A 21214-nucleotide genomic window follows, 5' to 3' on the forward strand; every position below is an offset into this window, starting at 1 on the left:
AGTTAAAAAAAAATATTCTCATGTATACAATTTGGAAGTCATGAAATGTTCCGTTTTCCAAAAGGAGTACTTCCAGAAGAAACCATTTTATATAAAGAATATATTTGATTTCTAAATTGATACTCATTTTGGGGGAGTTTGTATTGCCTAGCAAACAGGTTTGTTTTGTGTTAATTTGTCTTTTTTTGTCATGGAGTTGTCAGTTTATTTTTAACTAACGAGTTTGAATGTATGTTTGGTATCTTTTGCATCTTTCATAAAAAAAAACCCAACAATTTATTTACAATGGTTATCTTTGTTGAATTTGTCAAGTCTTAACAAACATTTCTTTATATAGATTAGACCGTTGGCTTTCCCGTTTGAATGGTTTTACACTAGTAATTTTGGGGCCCTTTATAGCTTGTTGTTCGGTGTGAGCCAAGGCTCCGTGTTGAAGGCCGTATATTGACCTATAATGGTTTACTTTTATAAATTGTTATTTGGATGGAGAGTTGTCTCATTGGCACTCACACCACATCTTCCTATAGCTATGTATACATTACGTTGATATATAGACCTATTAAACCATTGGTTTCCCTGTTTGAATTGTCATTACGCTTGTCATTTTTAGACCATGTATAGCTTTTTGATCGGTGTGAGCCAAAGCACCGTGTTGAAAGCCGCACTTTGACCTATAATGGTTTATATTTTACACTTTGTGGCTTGGATGGAGAGTTGTCTCATCGGCACTCATACCGAATCTTCTTATTTAAACTAATAACAAATAGACAAACACTACATGTTTCTATTTTCAGTTTTTCATTTCAGTTGTTATCTGAAAGGTATCAAAGACCTTATTATTGATTGCGTAATAAAGCAAATAAAAACAATTGGATAATTACTTTTTGGGGTGTTTAGAATAAATCACTTGCCTTTTATTGTCAATGTAATGCAATTTCATTTATTTCAAAGGACCATTTTTGATTTTTGTTACACTTCACTTCTAATTAACCAGAATGTTTCATATTTAATTGAATTGTACTTCAAAATCTTTATTGTGAATGTATTCGTTTTAACTACAACGGAAATATAAACAAACAAGAGATGTTGGAACTGTGATTGAATCACTAAAGCCGTATCTATTCTTCAAGACAAAACCTTTTTGGAAAGGTGATGTTGTTTGATTGGTCATGCGTTCTTATGATATATAGAAGAATCGCTAACCGAACGGCATTGAAAAACGAACACACTCCATACCGTCTTTTGATCTATAAAAAGCTTCGGTATGATATATCGAAAAATATGAAAGAAATTAAAAACACTTTTATTTTTATTTATAAGCATTAGTGTAACAGAACAACAAGATTTAAAGATTTATTATAGTATTAAAGATCTTACCTCCACTTAAATCAATATTAAACTGTTTACTATGTTGCACAGCTTCTATGTCGTCCTTTATATCTACAACCAGAAGATAAATAGCATCTTGGGTGAAAAATGTTTGGTGTGTGGCATAATAGTCTTTTTGGCCTGCAAAATCCCATATGCCGCATTCAACCAAACCCTCTGAAGTCATTTTGTGTTTTTTATCTTTTACATAAAAGAGAATGTCATCCATATATTCCTTAATAGCTGCAGTTATCAGATCGGATTTATTTGAGGTTTCTGAATTTTGTTTCTGAAAAGTATCTGGCATTTGTTCCACCTCTTCCATATCTCTTTCGTCGAGGTTTTCAAAATTTTTAAATGGTATGTCTGCACTAAAATAAACAGTGTCAGTAACGTTTTCTTTGTTATTTGAAGCATCTGAAGTGTGCTTTGTGTATTCTGTTGCTAGTTCATTATCATTATTTTCATCAGCTGAAATAATTCGATTGGTTTTCTTGTCATCAAGCAATGAATGAACCTTGGATGGATTTATCATATTTGTCTTATCTTTAGTTTCCTTAGGGGGATCTTTAGATGGATGATCTTTGACTTCCTGTTTCATGTTAACAGCCTGTTGTATCCTCTTTTCAATTTGTACCTTTTCTTCCTCAACTACAAAATAAAAATTTCAAAACTCAGACAACGTAACAATCTTTACATGCTTAAGGGAATTCCTTGAAACCTCAAGGTGTTTATAATGGTGATTAAAATAATGAATTATGTGTTAACAGGCAAGTTGCTTTCGAGAAGCAATGATTAAAGTAAAATCTTAGCCATTAAATTAATTCAAAGTACTAATCATAAAACCTTTTATAAATTAGTTAAACCGTATTCATGTTATAGAAGCTGTAATGTCTATGTCCTCAAAAGTGATTACTTTACAAGCAAACTAATTTTGACCTGAACTGGACAATAGTGGCAACAGTAGTATACTGCTTTTAAAAAGTCATAAATAGATTGAAAGAAAAAAAAATACTGGTTAAAAACTGAAGCGGAGGGAAACACATCAACTGTAAGAGGAAAACAACGAAATAACAGAACACAGAAAATGGGACATAAAAGCATAACGTATAGTCCAGTATATACATATTAGAAAACCTGCAGGGATATTACAAAAAAGGGGGACACATACCAGAGGGACATTCAGGCTACGTGATAACACAAGTTCATAAAATGATCATGTAAAACATTATCAAAAAGGTTCAGAGTAAATGTCACAACATGGAAATGTTTATTGAATTTACAACTTTCATTGAATATTAAATAGGAAGTTAAGTTCCCATTTATTTATTTTCCCCTTGAATAGGACAATAGATTATGTATGTACTATGCTTAGATGAAACTGAAACCTTTTTAAAAGATCAGGGAAATCATAGGAAGTAAAGTTTCATTATAACTTTATTTTGGGCATATAAATGCAAGAATTACTAAGAATAATAAAAAAATTAAGAACATGCTGATTTGCAGATAATTGCCCTAACTGCTTGAATTCTGCCTAAATGCAGGTAGGAATAAGATGATGTTACTCACCTTCACCAACAATCCATTCACCATCACTTGTTCTAATTTGACATGTTTTATCAATATCTATTCCATCAGTGCTTATTACATCATCTATTCCTTTCCCTAGTAATCTACGTACAAGACTTGTCTTTCCAACACGATCTTTCCCAATAACTTGAATTCTAACATAACGTCGTTCTTCTTCTCCAAATTGTAGAGCGTTCAAATATGTATTTTTTTCTTCAATAGTTGGAAGTTCTGAAAAAAATGAATAAAAAAATGAATAATTGTTGCAATCAGCTTAAAAATTGCAGCTTTTATAAATGCCTCCGGTATTTTTGAATAGAGACAAAAATAAATTGTGTTTTCTTCCACTGGCACTACAGCTTAGATTGTTTAACTATGTAGGCGGTTTTATTTTATTTTAACATCCGTTTTCATCCACCATACGTTTGACATTAATTCAATTAGTTGAAGCCTTTTATCGATCATAAATTGCATGAATTTTTTTTACAGAACAAAAAGCATGTTATTTCAACTTCATTGTTGTGTAAAATGAATGCATACATTGTAATTTTTTTATTTTAGACTTTTAATAATTTCGATATACGTTTCAACATTTTATGAATCAAATATATGAATTTAATTCAAATCGGTTTACACGAATTTTACAGCTAAAGCTCCTGTAATAAATGTTAAATTTGTATAGGATTACTCATGAGCGTTTTTAGACGCAATGCGCGTCAGGCGTATATTAATGTTAGCCTGTTATCTATGATGAGTTTATTCACAACCACTCAGTCAATGCCACTGCAGGTTGGGGTTTGCTCCTCCCTGGAGGATTGAATCAAGCAAATAGTGTTTTTTTTTTTTTTTAAAGAAATACTAACCTAAATTGTGTTATTGTTAAACTTTTATTAATTTTGGATCATGAATGTCCAAAAAACTTTGTTATTTATTTGATAAAGCATCACTGATATGTCTGTTTAACAAAACACGCACATCTAGAATACAAAGTTTGAAGCAAGCATAGAATCTATAATGAGTTTATTTATCAAATACCTTTTATATTTAGCTGGACTTTTCGGGAAGATTGTCCAACTTGCACAATATATTCTCCTGCGTCAGTATATTTTGTGTCTATGAGTTTCAGTTCATGGTGCATACCTTCACTTGACATTTTGCAATTATCGTTTTCCGTTATATCCTTGCCGTCTTTCAAAAGGATTACAGAAGGACTGTTAGAACGAATTTGAAACGTAAAAATTGCTTCTTCTCCTTCTTTGCATTCAATATCAGAAGGGTCTTTGAGAAAATAAGCTGTAAAGACAAAAATTCTATTAAGATATACAACATGTATCCTACCACGATACACTGTCAAGAAATAAATGTAAACCCCTTTACGTATCCATTGCTTTGGTTTACTCATAGTCAAACTTATAGATTGAAAATAATCTAACAACGCCATGGCTAAAAATAAAAAGACAATCAGGCATATAATAGTACAGAAGACACAACATTGAAAATCTGTGAAACGGTTATTCCATAACGGTCAACCCACTTGTGATGGCGGCCGTAAAATTTACGAAGGGTTGATCTTGGGTCTTTCGATCACGGTAGAACCATTGTTGAAAATATCTTATCTATCACGATTTTTTTTTAACAAAAAATATTATATGGGAAGAACATATTTTTGGTGAAATAATTTCTTTGTACTCCTCACCCATTTCCCCAATAGTTAAGCTGATGAGTTACCGGATTGGTTATAAAATTTGAAAATTTTATCATTCAAAATTTACTTATTGAAAGTCAAACAAGGTTTGCGCAGAGTTTAATTAAATCATGATTTTTGTTTTAATTCATTGATATTTTTTTTTATTGTATCACATAATTTGGAAATAATTTCCGAACGAGATTTCAATGAGACTGAAACACCATGAGAATTTTTGAACATCGAAAGAACATCATAACTATTAATATTTGATGGCACTTTCGGGCACAAAAAAACTTAATAAAAAAGATAAAAAGGGACACTAGCTTCGAGATATATAAAAAATAACGTATAAATTTGTTTTGTTCAATCATTGATCAAAGTAAAATAGTAAAACCATTAGTCTATTTAAGCATCCAGTTTAGTACAATTTTGTCATAATAAGCTATGAAACATCGTTGATAAATTATTCATTTGTTAGTGAATAATTAGACGTGTTGTGACTTTCATTAAAACCCCTTACAAAAGATAGGCTGTGCTTGAACTATGCGTGTTCAGTTATTAAACCGAACAGAATATCAACATTGAAAGTAAAAACAAGGGAAAACCATTCAATTGACTGATTCGATCCACACAAACTCAGGTAACCTTTTCCTTCATTATGAAATCAAACAGACCTAGAAAAACAAATTGCACGAGTTCACTATCTATTTATATCTAAAATTATGTTTATATCGGAATATATGATCGTCGGTCGTATTTGGAGGTAATTTCTATGGTTAGATAAATGGCATCTAGACTTAACTACATAGAAATGCCGATACATATTATCTAGCCCATACATTGTAAATTGTTTATTTTAGAATTTAATAATTTTAAAATACGTTTTAATATGTTATAAATCAAATATGCGAATATGAGTAAAATCGGTGAACATGAATTTAACAGCGAAACCCGGTCCCCTTTTTAAAAGCAAATTTTGTATAGAGTCACTGATGGGATTTTGTAGACGCAATGCGCGTCAAGTGTACATGAATGTTAGCCTGGTATCTATGATGAGTTTATTCACAACCGCTAAGTCCATGCCACTGCAGGTTGAGGTTTGCTTCTCCCTCGAGGATTGGATTAAGCAAATAGATTTTGTTTTTAAAGATATGATCTTAATTGTAGATTAACGCATTAAAAATTTTTAGTTGTTCGAACTACTGAGGATCTTTTATCTCAAGGAATACTAATCTAAATTGTGTATGGGCAAAACTTTTATCATTTTGGATCCTGAATGTCCAAAATCTTTGTTATTTATTTGATTAAGCATCACTGATTTGTCTTCTTCACTCGACACGCGCTTCAAAGTTTGAAGCATAGAACCTTTGATGAGTTTATTTATCAAATACCTTTTATACTTAGCTGGACTTGTCGGGAAGATTGTCCAACTTGCACAATATATTCTCCTGCGTCAGTATATTTTGTGTCCATGAGTTTCAGTTCATGGTGTATACCTTCACTTGACATTTTGCAATTATCGTTTTCCGTTATATCCTTGCCATCTTTCAAAAGGGTTACAGAAGGACTGTTAGAACGAATTTGAAACGTAAAAATTGCTTCTTCTCCTTCGTTGCATTCAATATCAGAAGGGTCTTTGAGAAAATAAGCTGTAAAGACAAATATTCTATTAAGATATACATGTATCATACCATGCTGATCTGTCAAGAAAAAATAATACAGAAAACAAAAACTAAGCAACACGAACCCCTTCATAAACTTGGGGTGATCTCAGGTGCTCCAGAAGTACCTGTTTTTGCCCTATCAAACTTTGGAGAAACAGTACCTTCTTCTAATCAGTTGAAGGTATGTTGAACCTTTCAGCACAGGTCAAGAAAAGGAATAGTTTTGAAATGAAATAACTGCCACTTTATTTGAACTTAAGAAAAAGTAGACATCTCAGCTTGAAATTGCAGAATTTAACACATTATGCAATTGAGCTATGAATCATGGTTTTATAACAACTGCCATACTAGTTGGAAATCATGAAGCTATAACACTAGATTTAAAAAAAAAGAACATGTGGTGTGAGACATCCCTACACAAGAGACCAAATGACACAGAAATTAACAACTACAGGACATTGTAAGGATTTCAACAATGAGTAAATCCCATACCGCCTAGTAAGTAATAAAAGGCCCCGAATGTAATACTATTCAAACGAGAAAACTAACGACATGATTTAGGAACAGATTAATGAACAAAAACCAAATAACAGCAAAAAACGTTTATCACTGCATTACAGGCTTCTGACTTTGGACAGGCACAAATAAAATGTGGCGGGGTACAATATGTTTCGAGGCGAAAAAACCCTCCACTATCCTTGGACAGTGGTGCAATAGTATACAGTTATTTAATATGTAACTATGATATAGATCAAAATATATTTCCCGAGTTATGAAGATCAGCTCATTGTTCTATTGCCCGAAGCCAACGGATGAGGGCAATAAAACAATGAGCTGATCTACATACCGAGGGATTAGATTTGATTGAACAACATGAATACCTTTCAACTTATCAGATTTCAGAATAAGAGGTCATAACAGGTCAATGCAATAGACTGCACACAGGTGCAATAGAACGATAATTTCAAGTGCAATAGACCACCATGGAACAAAAAATGGCAGAAAAATTGCAAAAAATATAGAAATATTAATAAAACAGTAAAATACTCTTTATTAGGTAATAATTCAACATAATAAAAAAACTAAGCAAAATCAGTTAAAGGCTTAACTCATCAGATGGAAACAAATAGAGATACATTTTTTTTAATTTTCAGATGTCTGATAAAAAAAAAGTCGAAAATTGAGGTACAGCAGTCAGCATCATGTGATAATCTTTGGGAAATACTATGAAAATTACAATTTTGAGCTAACTTAATAATTTCAAATTTGTCATAAATTTCAAGTGCCGGAGGAATATCTTGATTTTGATTTACCAGTATCGTTCAAATCTGAACATTTGAAAGTCTTGAATGTATAGATATCAAGTAAAATACAGGAGTACCTACTCGTAATTAGATATAGGAAGATGTGGCGTAAGTCTGATAAAATGGACCTAAACATAGCCTACTTCTATTCTGTTGAGGCTTTCGACCTTTAGTACTGTAGACTTTTCTTCAATTGGGTCTGGATTTTAATACATTTTTTCTTAGAGATCAACCTCATATCAATTCGATTTATGTTTTTCATTCATGTACTTCTTTAAAAAAATACATAACTTTTTTATTATAAACTCTTTGGAAAGATAACATCAGCTCGTTCTTCGTAGTTGATCATTATATTATTGATTGCTATATACTTTCGAATAGATGAATAATCCAATGAATATATATATTAAAGAAAACTTCGACTAGTTCTAACTCAAACAAAGGAATCGCTTACCTTCACTGAGTAGTGGCATTTCTTCAATTGGAACTGAAATGTTTGAAAAAGTTATTTATTAAATACAAAAATGATTTGAGGTAATACAAGAAAGTTATAAACTCAACTCATCAACTAATTTAAAGATATTACAAGAATGTGTTACAGAGCGTGAGTCTTTCCTGTCAACACTTCTTTCTGGATATTATATTGGAGTCTAGAAAAACTATATTTCATTTTCCATCTTAGGTGTCAAGCTTCAGTTGTGATTTATATTTGATTTTTTTTTTTTTTTTTTTTTTGTATTATTTGTACATTACGATGTTTTTTTTAGTCCAATGTAATATCCAAAACTGCGTACACTTTCATAGATCCTTTTGTTACCCCGGTCATTGCTTAAGTTCGTGCTGCTTATTTTCGGTGCTTTCTGTGTAGTTTTTTGTTAGCGCTGTTTTTATCTTTATTTTGTTTTCTTTTGACGTTATTGTGTATGTTTTGATCACGAAAAATGATATATAATTTCCCGTTTGCTATTTTCACAGTCATCATTTGCAATAAACAACTATCATCATGCAAAGTATATTTCGTTTCATATGCTCTAAGGTGCCGTTTCAGAGTAAATTTGGTTATTGGTATTGGAACTCATAAATACACCGGCAAACACAGGAAAACCTTTAAAGAAGGACGAATGATACAAGAGGGACATTCAAACTCATATATCGGAAATAAACTGACAACGCCATGGCTAAAAAAGAAAAAGACAAACATACAAACAATAGTAAGCAAGACACAACATAGAAAATTAAAAAAACTCAGGAACACGAACCCAACCAAAAACTGGGGGTAATCTCATGTGCTCCGAAAGGATAAGCAGATCCCGTTGTGTTGCTCATATTATGACAAACCCGGTAAGTAGTTTTTCTTAATAAAAAAAAATATTACTGTGGAATCATTATTATTCGTTGGATACCAATTTTTGTGGGTTTCGCTGGTACAGGTGAACCACGAATTCAAATGTTCAACGAATAACATATTTGCAATGGGATTTGTAAAACAGAGCTCGGCAAAACCACGAAATCAAATATCCACAAAAATGCAAGTTTTCAGCAATCCTCGAAAATTGATACCCACGAAAATAAATGAATCCACAGTAGTGCAAAAGTTCTATTTATTAAAATAGCTAATTGACCAGGTTGTTTGTAAACTAATGTCAAGCAGGCAGCATTGGGAAGTATGCACATCTTTTTGTCAGATCATTGTTATATAAGCAAGTATAAGTAGTGTTAAATGTCCTTGTGGTTACCTTGAAAGAAACTTGTAAGTATGTCATTGGTTTGGCAAATTTGATATACGCCCCATTCAATAATTCTTAATACTTGATATATATAATAGATAAGTGTACAACTACGTCACTTGGCCTCAAATGGATAGTTGTCGTGTTGGCAATAATACCACATGCTTTTTTTCTTTATACAAAAACTAATACTATAATTGATAGGCATTGAATTGGGAAATCTATTTTCTTTATTTTTACCATGAAATTTAACATCCATAACTTGTGCTATCATCATTAGTACCGATTATATTTCGGCAATTGATATTTCTTCAGTGAAGATCAATCATATATATTAGAAAATCCTAAATCTGATAGAATCTTTAAAGATGTATTAGTATTTTGCTACTAATATTCATTCTGTTGAATGTTGTTATTTTGTGTACTATTATGTGTATGTTGGTCTTTTTCTTTTCAGGCATGGCGTTTTCAGTTTATTTCTGGCTATTTTCAAGTTGGAATGTTGTCTCTTACGCCTTTTTTGTTTGAAAATCCATCAAGTTCTCTCATACATCATATTGGTGCCAAACATATGTTTTTACATGAAATTTTATACCTATGCTTTTATTCATCAAATACATTGGTGGGTGATCATAATTGCATTCTTTTCTTTTGCCATTTGACTGCTTGAATTTGTTGTGTAAACAAGTTGGATGTAAATAATGCTTGCGACGTATATATACCGTACTAGCACTGGTAAATTAATACTCCATTCAAATAAAATCCCCCCTTCCCTTAAAGTGAAATGAAATAGTTGTATCCTAATATATTGTAAGTGTATTTTTAATTTACTGTGAGGTATATCAAATAACCTTGAATTTGGATGTTTCTTTCGCTTTTTTTCCTTTTTCTCCAAAACAAGAAAACAGAAAACACAACTGCAAGTAGAGCTGTAACTCCAACAATAATACCAGTACTGAAATTAATAAAAAAAATCATTGTCATAAAATTATGCCGTTAACGATTTACTATGTCTGAAGTCTTTAATTGCCAACAAAACAACGCAGATTTTTACTCCCCCTGAAGCAAATAATACCCGACGACATTCACTTAAAAGGATATGATGAACAATAGTAAGGTGGTATTGGTGTCTAAATTTAGAATGATAGAATTTGTTCATACCTTGCCAAAACGTAGTATTTATTGATATATGTTAAAATATATAATAAAAGTGATAGGTCACCGCGCCTTTTAACGCTGTAGGTTGTGATAAAATTTACACATTTTGAATGGATTAAACAGGAAAAACATCATTATGTGAATAGAGGTTAAACAAAATGATAGAATTGTAAAATAAATTATGAGTGGAAAGCTTTTAGAAATAGCTTTCAGGATATCCAAAAAAAAAGAAGACAGGCGTGCGTTTTTTTTCGTCTTCAATACTAAATATCAAAAGTCCATGTAGATTCCTTCAGAAAATGCATTATTTGTGGCTTACATCCCCTTAGAATACCAATTTCAAAACATTTAAAAATCAAGCAAAAATAATCCACACTTTGGAAAAAATGAATATCTATAAGTTATAATCTAATAAATTGGTTCTTTAAATGCAAGTTTATATAACATGTATAATTTATCTGCATACCTTACTCAGATTTTGGTAATTTAATTGAAAATATGGACCTTAGATTCACTCTTTTTCTTTACAATCCAAGATGGCATAAGACATCAATACCACCTTCAGATACACAGGCAAAATTTGCTCAAATGAATTTAACCTGAATGTCACATGTAATTCACATGAGAAATTTCACGTGAGATTTACCTCGAACGAGCTTATACATGAAACTCACGTGAAAATGTTAATGTGAATTTCAATTTTGATTAAATTTGAAAATTTAGATAATATTTGATTTTTTTTTTATTAAATTCATGTGAATTTCACATGAAAAATTTTACGCGATTTTCATGTGAAATTCACATGAGTTTCACATGAGATTCACTTGAAACTTACAAGACTGATTTCGCGTACTTTTCACGTATAAGCTCGTTTGAGGTGAAATTCATATGAATTTCACGTGAGATTCAAATAAATTTAAATTCACGTGAAATTGATGTGAGTGTAATTTGCCTGTGTATGATTTACGTTCCGTTTGTATCGAGGCTAGAAAACAGGCTTATTAAGATTATGGCGAGGATATATAATATATGTGCGTTAGAACTCATCAATTCCTTCCCCGAACAACCCTCAGACTCTATAACCTTCTTTCATGATTCAACTATGTTCGCGATATCTTATTTATACAGTAAGGCATTACAGATAAATACATTTGACAATTTATATTTTCAATCAATTAAAATTGTCTTTGGACCACTCGTTCAACTAAATCTTTATCTTTTATATTCTGCCTCTAATCACACACTTATAGAGAATATTTGTATAAAACTCATTGTCAAGCTTTCACTAGAACACTCGCGAGCATAACCCCATAAATTTGAAATAGCTAATTCGAATATTTTTACAATTTAAAGCACATTTTTAAAATAAGACAAAAAGTCCTTCAATGAACTAAAATACAAGACTAAAGCAAAGATTTAATATAATTGAAAATGATGCTACATTCATACAAGTGAGATGTTTAGCTAGCTATAAAATCATGTTCAATTCACCATGTTTAACAAGAAAATAATTCAATTTTGAATGTAACGCATCTTCTTATCTTTCGTTGACCGTTATGGAATAACCGTTTCAAAAATGATATCAGATATGTTCCTTACGTCGTAACTACAATCCCCTTCCGTTTCATGAATGTGAACTACCGAATTAGACTATTTACTGGATTTGTTATCACATTAGCAACACGACGGGTGCCACATTTTGAGCAGGATCTGCTAACCCTTCCGGAGCACCTAAGATCACCCCTAGTTTTTGCTGGGGTTCGTGTTGTTTATTCTTTAGTTTTCTATGTTGTGTCAAGTGTAATATTGTTTTTCTTTTGGTCTTTTTCATTTTTTAGCCATGGCGTTGTCAGTTTGTTTTAGATTTATGAGTTTGACTGTCCCCTTGGTATCTTTCGTCCTTCTTTTCTTATAGGCTGAAGTTATTTTGTTATGAGCCCATAGACATAATTTAGTCATGTGACCGTGACGTCATCAACGTTTTTTCATGGTTTTCTACGGTTTAAAATGGCATTCGAAATACGCGCGTTATTCAGTGTGCACTAATTTTTTTATGTTATTTCTTCATAGACAGAAAAAATATTACAGTCATTCCTTAAATGTTGTACAAAGCAAGGAATGTAACAGTTGTTATCCATTCGTTTGATATGTTTGAGCTTGTGATTTTGTTTTTAGATTAGGGACTTTTCGGTTTCGAATTTTCCTCAGAGTTCGGTATTTTTCTGATTTTACTTTTTACTGTTTATGCATCCAAGATGTTTGGGATAAATAAAAGTGCAGCAAAAGTCATACATGGGGAATTTTTTTTTATGTAGATAATGGCAACATTGGTATACCACTGTTAGAAATTCATAAATCGATTGAGAAAAAACAAAACAAATCCGGGTTACAAACTAAAACTGTAATGTAAATCTTTAAAATGGATGTTTCTCTATATGCCCGCGTCATACTGTCCCGATTTTTACGCCGATGGCAACACGATTATGAAAATCTTCAAAATCGTGACGCCATCTTTAATCATCGTAGATCCATCGGCCACTTTTTCTAGTGGAGACAATTTCGGGAAGGGTTCTAAATTTTAAATGTTAAAAAATCCCCGAAGGTGCGTCCGATGTTGAGGGTTCATATTGAGTTCGTATCACCATCCTCACCATCCTAATGTCACCGGGAATGCATCTTTGATCATCGTATTGCATTCGTGTTTCCATCGTTTCCATCGGTAATTTTTGACATTACGATGTCTACTCGAATGAATCACGAAGCTACCCGAAGGTCTTACGATAGCAACACGACTTCGTGAAGACCTCGTTATCCCGTCGTGTTGCCATCGAATAAAAGTACGATGGCGACAAGATTGAACTACGACGGTAATAAATCCAGCTAAATGTAAGTTAATTTTCGTGCTGAAATACATTTAAAGTGCCATGCGCGATATGCACTGGTCAGTCTAATATGACAGTTAAGAAAGACGTTCACAAAACATGGAGCTCATATCATAGGATTCTATGAGAACAAGAAAGGCGACAGTGTTGTTTCTATTAATTCAAAAGGAACAAGCATAGCAGCTATTACAGGCTCAGGATTTACTTTTACAAGTTAAATATTATTTTTTGTCAATTTTTCATATCAAGTAACATAATGAAAATCATAAACGCGCCTCGTACACCAACACTGCAGGTACACGTATATAGGGAAACCAACTTTTTTTTCATTATTCTGATTTTTTTATGTATCGTCTGAGTTGTTGTCACACGAATGATTACTCCATAACCATTTTGTTTTCTATATGTCATATTTTGCCGCATTTGTTGCTTTCCCCACATCCTTCCTTTTGTCTATATTATTATGATACTCTCCTGGAAAGAGCTCTTTTTGAATCAAAGGGATCAATGAACCCATTACCTTACCTGTAAGATAGACTCATACCCCCTCCCTTTTCTTCTCCATCTCCCTCTCCCTGATTTAGGGCATTATATGCAGAGACTCCGAGTCAAGTTTTACCCTTCAAGCCCACGGTCTTCCGTCTTATGATTAAACCAGAAATGAAATGTACAATATAATATACAAATGTATATCAAATATTGATCAAACAATTTAAAACGCGTGATGCCTTGGGCATATAATTTAAATGCATCGTAAGCTGTACACGACGTGGTTTAGACATCGCATGGCAATCGCGCCATCATCGGAATCCATCGTGTAGTCATATGATCCATCGTGTAGCCTTCGTGATCCATCGCGTAGGCTTCGGCTGAGATATGAAGTTTAAATACCCGTCTTCGGTTTACCTTTGTATGTCCATCTCTTACTATCGTATATAATTTTGGCACTATCGTATAGACTTTGTTATTCGTCGTACTTGTTCGGTCAATTTTTATGCCCCACCTACAATAGTAGAGGAGCATTATGTTTTCTGGTCTGTGGCTCCGTTCGTTAGTCCGTCAGTTCGTTTGTCCGCAGGTTAAAGTTTTTGGTCAAGGGAGTTTTTGATGAAGCTGAAGTCCAATCAACTTGAAACGTAGTACACTTGTTGCTTATGATATGATCTTTCTTATTTTAAAGCCAAATTAGACCTTTGACCCCATTTTCACGGCCTACTGAACATAGAAATTGAAAGTTTGAGTTTCAGGTTAAAGTTTTTGGTCAGGGTTGTTTTTGATGAAGATGAAGTCCAATCCACTTGAAACTTAGTACACTTGATGCTTGTGATTGTGACCTTTTTTAATTTTAAAACCAAATTAGATTTTTGACCCAATTTCACGGTCCATGGAATATGGAAAATGATAGTGCCAGTGGGGCATCCGTGTACTTTGGACACTCTTTTTTGGTATTTTAACGAGATCGGGACCAACTTCGTACGAACTTACAATTTTTGGATTCGGGTGTCCATCGTATATAATCGAAACAGTGTGACGCGGGCAATAAAGATGTTATAAATGACACACAAATTTAACAAAAAAAGAATATTGAGGCAAGATATAAAAAAGAAGCACAAGAATACACTATGTGTGCATATTAAAAATAATCTGTTAATAAAGGTTAAAATCTTAAGCATAAAACCTTGGTATTGGTCAAACACGGAAATTGGAATAGGCAAAGGATAACCTCAGCGGGGATGATGTTCCTTGTCCGATTGAGGAAACTTCTTACATTGAATGAAAAAAATTCTACGTGTTCTAAAGGGAAGGGATGATTATAAAACATAACACTTTTGATAAGTGTTTGTTTCATAAATTCAAAATAAAAATTGACAGTTTATACAGAAAACATATAATTCCTAATTTTAATCAAGAAAATAAATCAAAATATCATAAAAATCAAATAAGAATACTGAGTATGCTTGCTAACGAAATCGACTTCCACTAGAGACCAAATGACATATCTATAAGCATCTATAGGTCGGCATTAAACGGCCCTCAATAATGAAAAAAATACAAACTGAATATTAAGCTAATACATAAGGTCCCGCCACAAAAGAAATTCAAACGGAAAAAAAATTACTCTCCTTTTTAAGATATACAGTTTATAACAGACATGTGTCGAAATAAAAAAAGTTTTAAAAAAACTGTAATTTTGAGGCTGCTATCTATTGCTTTGCTACAGGGCCGTATTTCAGTTTGATTATTTGTGAAAAGGTAAATTATATTTTTTGTAGAGAAAACAATATATATTCCAAAAATACATTTATTATCAATACCGGTTCAATCAAGTGAGAGCCGTGGTGTAGTGGTTAGTGCATCGGACTACTAACACAAAGGTTCCTGGTTCGATTCACGTTCGGGATGAGAATTTCAGGAACTCAATTTTCGGCTCTCCCTTGACACCATTTGCGAGTATGGTCTTAAGGAAACGATGATAGTCCGTCGGAATGGACGATAAATGGCTGACCCGTGTTAAGAGAGAGCCATATATCTTGCACGTTAAAGACACCCTTGTAGATTTCGAAAAAGAGTAGGCTAATGCCGCTACAAGGCAGCACTCGCACCCGTAAAGTGGAAAGGGATTAATATAAGTTGTAAAACTTGTTTCCCAATCCACTATAAATAAATATGTTTAAACTAAATCAAGTGCGCACTTTTTGTATTACCTTAAACAATTCGCAGTTTTACTCAAATATTATTTTACAGGGGTTCTTTTGAAAATCATCTTCTAACCTTGTGGATTTAGAACCATATACTTGAACTTTTAATCTTCTTTTTTAAACGAAAGCTGGAATGGTGATTTGTCTTTTACAGAAGATTAAATTGATACGTTTGGTCCAGTTTCCGGCAGTTAAGAATTTAGATATCAAATAATCGGAAGTTTCTCTTTAGTAGTATGGAAGTATCAACGAAAGAAGACAATAGGAAAATAACAATCAAAACCAAGGAGTAAACAAAGACTAAAAAACCAAAGGACATTTACATCAACTTTGCACTTTGCGTTTTATTGCATTTTACATCAATTTAGAACTTTTTATTATAAAATTTTCCAAAGACGTCACATGCAATGTGATATTTTCTAAAATAAAATTAAAAAAAAATATTGATCTTTTCAAGTTAGCAGTTGTAAAAACACAAAACATTTCGTATGGATTATTCAGAGAAAAGGCATAATGATATGCATAGAAAGTAAATTAAAAGATCAATTTTGAAATGAAATGTGAGAATAAAGCTCATATCATATGCTTTCAGAAAATCCGTGAAAGAAAAAATTGTGAAATCGTTCGCTATATCATGTTCTGAAATAAATGACATCAGGGTTTCCGCTGGCGGTCACCATTTTCGCAATTTGCGAAAAAAAACAATAACTGTCGTGATTAAAATTCGTCATTGGCGAAAGAATTTGGCGAAATATATATATTACAATTTATTTTCAGCCATCTTGTTTATTTACTTTTTTCGGGTTTCTCTGACTTTACCAATCAGACAATACTCGGAATTCACCTTGAACTCGTAATGATTTGACAGAAAATTAATTATCAGCTGATTACATTAATAGCTATCGACACCAAAGAACTAATAAATAAAGGTTTTGATTGTATGATATGACAAGATGATATGGTTAAATGGCTTCTGTCACATGTCACAAAAGGGATTTATTAACCACATTGCGACGCATGTGTCAGAAGCAAAATCTACCTCTCTTTCCAGAAAAGAAAACTGTTGTTTTGACAAAAAATGTTCAAAAGCAAGAAAGGTCTCTGATTTTAAACTTTGTCATTTAACTTTCATATAGATCATTGATTTGAGTTGGTACTTTAAAGCCTTTTCAGTGACAAAGGTGTTTTAAGCATATAGTTCTACTTATTAACGATGGTCTAGAAAAGAAAACAGTTCTTGTGAAGAAATCTATTCAAAAAGTTGGCATGAGAGAAACCCTTCAATGTAATGACTACACCTTGCACGAGGGATCAATTTCAAGTGATAAGATGTTTTGTTTTGTTGTAAGAACCACTTCTTATATAGGGGGAGGAGGTAGGGGCTGGAAGCTAGAGGCTCAAAAGAGCCTGTGTCGCTCACCTTGGTATATGTGAATTAAACAAAAGAAGCAGACAGTTCATGACAAAATTGTGTTTAGGTGATTCTGATGTGTTTGTACATTTTACTTTACTGAACATTATGCTGCTTACAATTATCTCTATCTATAATGAACTTGTCCGTGTAGTTTCAGTGGAAAATGTAAGTAAACATTTACAAATTTTATGAAAATTGTTAAAAATTGATTATAAAGGACAATAACTTCTCCATTTTGGTCATTTTGACTTATTTTTTAGTCTTAAATTGCTGTACATTATTGCTGTGTACAGTTTATCTCCATCTATAATAATATATTCAAGATAATAACCAATAAACAGTAAAATTTCCTTAAAATTACCAATTTAGGGGCAGCAACCCAACAATGGGTTGTCTGATTCATCTGAAAATTTCAGGGCAGATAGATCTTGACCTGATAAACAATTATACCCCAGTCAGATTTGCTCTAAATGCTTTGGTTTTTGAGTTATAAGCCAAAAACTGCATTTTACCCCTATGTTCTATTTTTAGCCATGGCGGCTATCTTGGTTGGTTGGCCGGGTCAAAAAACACAAATTTTAAACGAGATTCATCAATGATGATTGTGGCCAAGTTTGGTTTAATTTAGCCCAGTAGTTTCAGAGGAGAAGATTTTTTTTAAAGTTAACTAAGATTTACGAAAAATGGTTAAAAATTGACTATAAAGGGCAATAACTCCTAAAGGGGTCAACTGACCATTTGGTCATTCTGACTTTTTTGTAAATCTTACTTTGCTGAACATTATTGCTGTTTACAGTTTATCTCTATCTATAATAATATTCAAGATAATATCCAAAAACAGCAAAATTTCCTTAAAATTACCAATTCAGGGGCAGCAACCCAACAATGGGTTGTCTGATTCATCTGAAAATTACAGGGCAGATATATCTTGACCTGATAAACAATTTCACCCCAGTCAGATTTGCTCTAAATGCTTTGATTTTTGAGTTATAAGCCAAAAACTGCATTTTACCCCTATGTTCTATTTTTAGCCATGGCGGCCATCTTGGTTGGTTGGCCGGTGTCATATGGTATTTTGAACCCCCTAAAAATTGAACCCGGGGTCAAAATACCATGCGGTAAAATGACCCCGGGATCATTATACCGCATGGTATTTTGACCCCGGGGTCATTTTTCACATATGGTATTTTGAACCCCCCTGCGGTATATTGAACCCCCCTGTTTTGGAGAAATAGTATTGCAGATAAACTTATTTACAATTTATTGGCTATTATTTTTTTTAATTAGAGGTTATGAGTAGGGGGTTCAATATACCGCAGGGGGGTCAAAATACCATGGCTATATAAAATTTTGCAAAATATCTTTTCCAGTATAACAAATACATATAAACTACTTATTGGAGTATTATAACTATGTTAAGGAGTTAGAATAGCTTGGATTTTTGAAATTCAAGGTCTATAGTAGTGTCGAGGCTAACTTCTAATATCGTATACAGAAAACAATACAACCATACAGTTTGACGTTTACTTCATTATCATCACTGCTAAGGCGACGTCGCACACTGACGTCAACCCTAGATACATAACGGTAAATTGCGACGTCTTGACCCCCGCGGTATTCTCGACATTCTCCGGGCGGCGAAAAGTAAATATCAAAATTAAATTACAATCAAGAAAAAAATGAATTAAAATTATTGTCTCTCAAATTCAAAACTTAAACTTAACTTTAGCACAGTCACTAGCTTCCATACTAGTTATCTTTCGTTTCACAATGAGTCTATTTCGATAATTAACAGTGTCTATATTTTCCGCGCACCTGTTCACATAGTCAAATAATTGGTTTTGCACTTAGCCAATTAAATCAAGCATATATTCGTAAAAGTCCATGATAAATCTGAACAGTTAATAGGTTACGCATTATTTAGTCCATTTTTTAATATTTTCCCTGGCTCTTGTGGCTGCTTCTCGGTTTGGCAATATCCGGCTTGTGGTCGCACTTGGTTCTTTCTTCTGTCGAGCTTCTTCGTCCTTTGATGTTTCGATGTCTGTACAAAGTTCAAGGGGATACAACTTGACGATCGGACGTGATGTAGTTCCAGTTTTGGTTCGAATAATAGCGGAACGAACTAGTCCATCATTTCCTTTGGTTAGGTTTTCCACAATCCCGGTTTTCCACATTATTCTTCTGTTTTCATCATGAATCTGAACAATATCGCCTGTTCTGATTATAGTGGAATTGTTTCCCGTTTTCTTGTGGAATTCACGCAATGACGTCAAATACTCTGTTTTCCATCTGTTCCAGAATTGTTGTAAGAGTAATGATTGTCTTTGAACACGTTTGATAAACTTTGTTTTGTTCATAAATGTCTCATTAAACATGTCAATTTCACGAGTATCCATGTACGGTAATGTATTTGTCCTACGTCCATAAAGAAGATGAGCTGGCGTAAGTGGTTGAAGATCCTCCGGGTCTGAAGACACATATGTTAAGGGTCGATCATTTAAGACGGATTCTATCTCTGTAACGATTGTCTGAAGAGTCTCTAAATTTACAAGTGATTTTCCTAGTACTTTTTTCAGATTCGTTTTCGTCATTCCAATAAGACGCTCCCACCATCCACCAAACCATGGAGCACGTTTAGGGATGAAAAACCAGTCGATTCCTTGTGCTGATAATGTCTCTTTTAACTTTTTTGAATTACAAAGTTGTTTGATGTCTTCTGACGCGGATACAAAAGTAGAACCATTGTCTGTCATGACTACTTTTGGTAAAGATTTTCTGCTTGAAAAGCGCCGAAAAGCTTGTAAAAATGTTTCTTCTGACAAATTTGTAACGACTTCAAGGTGTATCGCTCTAGTAGAGGCACAAGTGAATAAACATATGTAGACTTTCTTTATGACATTTTCGTTATCTTTTACTTGTAATGCGCCTGTGAAATCTATCCCTGTAGCTGTAAAAGGGTCAGCTTCTTGTAGTCGAATTTTAGGCAATGGCGGCGGATCCGGTGCTGCATATGGTTGTCCAACAACCTTCCTACAAGTAACACATTTCCTGAGTGTTTTTCGAACAAACTGTCGGATAGCGGGTATCCAAAAACTTTGTCTCAGATGTACGATTGTGGCATTTACTCCGGAATGACAAATTCTTTCATGAGCATTTAATACAATAAGTTTAGAAATTGTATGATCGTTAGGTAAGATATACGGAAATTTAGTGGACTCCGATAAGGGCGCATTCTGGATTCTTCCTCCACATCTGATGATGTTCCTGTCGTCAAGAAATAATCTTAATTGTCTGATTCTCGGTAAACTGTTCCGTGATTTACTGTTATACTTCAATGCGTTATATTCCGTAGCAAAAGCCGTTTCCTGACAATTTCGAATCCATAACTCAACAGATTTGGATAATTCACTTGGTTTTAAATGTTCTAGTGTCCTTAAACTCTTTTCAATTCTACAGTTTTCTATAAACCGTAGTACATATGACGTGATACGTAACAGTTTCTGGTACGACGAATAACGTTCAATATCAATAATAAAGTTAATTCCAAATTGACAAACTGAATCGTCCTTTGATTGGCTAATACATGTACTTTCATTTTCTGTTAACAAAACTGATAAAGACGTATCGATTGATGTTGATTTTGGGTATGTTGAACTGTCTGTTAACCAATGCGGACCTTTAATTCATAATTTGCTGTTTGTGTATTGCTCGGCCGTTATCCCTCGTGTTACTAGATCAG

The 21214-nt window shown here is 33.1% G+C and overlaps 1 protein-coding gene across 2 annotated transcripts in view; it reads right to left on the reverse strand.

The window, feature by feature from the left end:
* Positions 1 to 21214, reverse strand: part of LOC139527484 (uncharacterized) — an 87322-nt gene that overhangs the window by 47826 nt on the left and 18282 nt on the right. Inside the window, exons 7-12 of one of the 2 annotated variants that reach the window (XM_071322966.1) lie at positions 10171 to 10274; positions 8047 to 8079; positions 6016 to 6273; positions 3973 to 4230; positions 2938 to 3168; positions 1378 to 2019 (exon numbers count right to left, since the gene is read on the reverse strand). In XM_071322966.1, coding sequence (XP_071179067.1) covers positions 1378 to 2019; positions 2938 to 3168; positions 3973 to 4230; positions 6016 to 6273; positions 8047 to 8079; positions 10171 to 10274 — 1526 coding nt within the window. The remainder of the gene's footprint in view (positions 1 to 1377; positions 2020 to 2937; positions 3169 to 3972; positions 4231 to 6015; positions 6274 to 8046; positions 8080 to 10170; positions 10275 to 21214) is intronic. The other variant, XM_071322967.1, reaches the window with a different exon arrangement.

The sequence above is a fragment of the Mytilus edulis genome, chromosome 6, assembly GCF_963676685.1.
Source record: "Mytilus edulis chromosome 6, xbMytEdul2.2, whole genome shotgun sequence".
In the NCBI taxonomy this organism is placed as follows: domain Eukaryota; kingdom Metazoa; phylum Mollusca; class Bivalvia; order Mytilida; family Mytilidae; genus Mytilus; species Mytilus edulis.